The 3,536-nt window shown below is 43.8% G+C and overlaps 1 protein-coding gene across 1 annotated transcript; it reads right to left on the bottom strand.

Annotated features, from left to right (window-relative positions):
• Positions 1 to 836: 836 nt before the first annotated feature.
• Positions 837 to 1,256, bottom strand: LOC308252694 (histone deacetylase complex subunit SAP18-like; the record flags this gene model as incomplete). Its single annotated transcript, XM_080677449.1, has 1 exon — positions 837 to 1,256. The coding sequence occupies one exon, from the start codon at positions 1,254 to 1,256 to the stop codon at positions 837 to 839; it is 420 nt and encodes a 139-aa protein (XP_080533575.1).
• Between the last annotated feature and the right edge of the window lie 2,280 nt (positions 1,257 to 3,536).

Raw genomic sequence — 3,536 nt, 5'->3', positions numbered from 1 at the left:
TGCAAGCAACATGCATTTATTGTCTTGGAGGAGAGAAGTCCAAAACAGGTCTCAGAGGGCTGAAGTCAGAGGGTGCCAGGTTGCTTTCTTTTCCGGAGGAAAGGGTCCTTTTTCTTGCCTTTTCCAGCTTCTAGAGACCGCCCACATTCCCCGAGTTGTGGCTCCTCCCCATCTTCAAAGCACATTACTTCAACCTCTGTTTACATCATCACTGCCCCTTTTTCTGTTTTTATAATTTTCTTGATTTGAGAGAGAAAGAGAAACATTGATTTTGTTGTTCCACTTAGTGATGCATTCATTGGTTGCTTCTTGTATGTGTCCTGACCAGAGATCAAACCCAGAACCGTGGTGTGTATTGGGATGACCAGCCAGGACTTAGCAGCTTCTTTTTCTTTCTTTTTTTCATTTGATTGCACATGTATATTTAATAACACTTTTACATAAAATGCTAAGAGCACTTCATATTTTACAGGACTTGAAACATGGATGTTCTATTAACATTCATACCATAGCACAGCCAAACCTAACTCCTAAATAAATGCACTACAATTTGTTTAGTTTAAAGGCTTAATGGCAATAAAAAGGGGAGGAAAAAGCCTAAATTTATTTTACATAACTGAATGAAAAATAAACTCAAGAAATCTATAATAATAAAAGTGTAATATGCTAATTAGACCAGACAACCTTCCGGACGAAGCCGGGGTTGCAAGGGAAGCCCGGGTCCCAGGTACCTGCTGGAGGCCAGAGGGAAGCCAGTGCCGGCCACGGGGGGGAGGGGAAGGAAGGCCTACTCTTGCACGAATTTCGTGCATCGGGCCTCTAGTAGTCAATAAAATTTAATATGGTCTCGTGTGCTCTGAATTCGGAGGGGTGATCACTATGTCCAGATAATCGCCTGTATGAAACTTCTGCGACTTCAGGGTCATGGAATCATCAGTTCCCTTTCTTCTGGACATGGTGCTGCCAATCTCCTTCACCCGATAGCCAAGTCTTTTAATATCCGTAAAAACAATTGCAAAGTTGGAGTGTGTGCCCTTCTTTCTAGCTTCTGGATAGACTTCTTTTACTAAACTAGTCAGTTCTTTCAAAGTTGCATCCATCCAGGTGTAGATCTGCAGCTCGCTGGACGGCACGTTCCTGTGGGAGAACTCGTCCTTGCGGTGGTGGCGCCTGTTGTTGTTGGTGAAGACGCGCAGTAGCTGCAGGTTGATTGGCTTCTCCGGATCCTTCTTAATTTCCTCCTGGATAACCACCATCTTCCTCAGTGGTGCCCAAGAAACTCGTCTGACCTCCAATCCCAGCAGCCAACGGACGAATCTCCTTTTTCTTATATGATGCTCCTACTTCCTCTTATAAAGACCCTTGTGATAACATTGGATCTACCTGGATAATCCAGCATAATCTTCCCATCTTGAGGTCACATGATTAGCAACCCTAATTCCATCTGCACCCTCAATTCCCACTCACCATGCAACACAACATCTTCACAGGTTCTAGGCATTAGGACATGGACATCTTTGGGGGACATTATTCCACAGATAGGAAGAAAGACATTATTACATATCTTCCAAAAACATTTTTAGAGATTAGATTTATCATGAATGATGCTTCAGGAAAAATATTCCTCATGCTCTTACATAAACACTCCCTTTGGATTTTGTTTTCATTCAACAAACATTGCCTGACTTGCAAGTCACTGTGCTAGAGACTGTACAAAACAGATGAACAAAATCCATCCTGCCTTCAAGAAGTTCACAACTGTGGCTCCCAACCCACTGAAATCATTTCTCTTCTTTTTTTAAAATTATTTTTTTATTGATTGATTTTTTAATATATATTTTATTGATTTTCCACAGAGAGGAAGGGAGAGGGATAGAGAGTTAGAAATATCGATCAGCTACCTCCTGCACACCTCCTACCAGGGATGTGCCCACAACCAAGGTACATGCCCTTGACCGGAATCGAAACTGGGACCTTTCAGTCCACAGGGCGATGCTCTATCCACTGAGCCAAACTGGTTAGGGCTATTGATTGATCTTGAGAGAGAGAGAGAGAGAGAGAAAGAGAGAGAGAGAGAGAGAGAGGAAGGTGGGGAGAGAAACATAAATTTTGTTCTTCCACTTATTTGTGCATTCATTGGTTCATTCTTGTATGTGCCCTGACCAGGGATCGAAACCACAACCTTGGCATATCAGGATGACATTCTAATTAACTGAGCTACCCAGCCAGGGCAATTTTCCCCTTTCTTCTTGCTCACAGAATTTTGTGCAGACTGAAATTGGTCCAACTCCAGAGCATGAATCATTCATGACTGGTTTGAGCCAAAGGTGGAATACAATGGCTCACAGGTCAAGTACAGCCTGTCACCTGTCTTTATAAATAAAGCTTTATTGAAACAGCCACACTCATTCATGACAGTATTGTCTGTGGCTACTTTTGCACTATAAAGGCGTGCCGCACCAGCACAGCCAAGGGTTCAGTGAGCCTGAGGGGAGACGTCGAAGGATTAAAGAAAAGACAAAGAGAATATACCTGGGGCTTGGTGGATCTCCTGTGCCTGGATGAGGCCACAGAGAAGGATCCAGCCAGCAAGCAGAGGCTTTATTTTATAGTCAGAGAAAAACAAGGTAGTGGTCAACATAGTTACAATGTTTTTGTGAGTTTCACTTGTTTTGGCAGCACTTGCTGCTTCTCCCACATACCATTATCTACCTAGGAAGGATCTAGGGCAGTGGTCAGCAAACTGCGGGTCGCAAGCCACATGCAGCTCACGAGCCGCAGTTTGCCACTCTGTTGACTAATGAGTTTTCCGACCACTGACGTATACTCTCAATTCCAATAATTACAGGCTGTTGTTGTTCCTTGTGATTAAGCCCCTGTCCCAGTCCCAGTGGTTGGCAAACTCATTAGTCAACAGAGCAGCAAACCACAGCTCGCGAGGCGCACATGGCTCGTGAGCCGCAGTTTGCCGACCACTGATCTAGGGGGTGACCATAAGGTCAAGCTTAATTATGCTAAGGGGGCTCTGCCTTCTAAGCTGAGACTTGTTTGTGGCTCTGCCACAGGTCAATCCAAGGCTTAACTCTAGAGTCGCTCCCTACATAAAGGCAAAGTTGAGTAGTTGCAAGAAAGTCTGTGGCCAAAAATATTTGATATCTGGCCCTTTGTAGAAAAATTCACTGACCCCTGGATTAAGTCAGTGATGCTCAACCTTGTCTATATATTAGAATTATTTGGGGAAACTATCTTTTATTTTTTTAATCTTCACCTGAGGATATTTTCCCATTGATTTATAGAGAGAGTGGGGGAAAGAGGAGGGGGAGAGAGAGAGAAACATCAATCTGAGAGAGACATATAGATTGGTTACTTCCCACAAGCACCCCTACTGGGGTTGGGGAACCTGAAACCAAGGTAACTGCCTTTGACTGGGAATCAAACCCTCGATCATTTAATGTGCTGACACTCCAACCACTGAGCAAAACTGACCAGGGTGAAATTACCTTTTTAAAAAAGCCAAGCTGAAACCGGTTTGGCTC

This window comes from Plecotus auritus, assembly GCF_963455305.1.
Source record: "Plecotus auritus genome assembly, chromosome: 7".
Classification (NCBI taxonomy): Eukaryota; Metazoa; Chordata; class Mammalia; order Chiroptera; family Vespertilionidae; genus Plecotus; species Plecotus auritus.
This window is presented reverse-complemented; position numbering and strand designations above follow the sequence as displayed.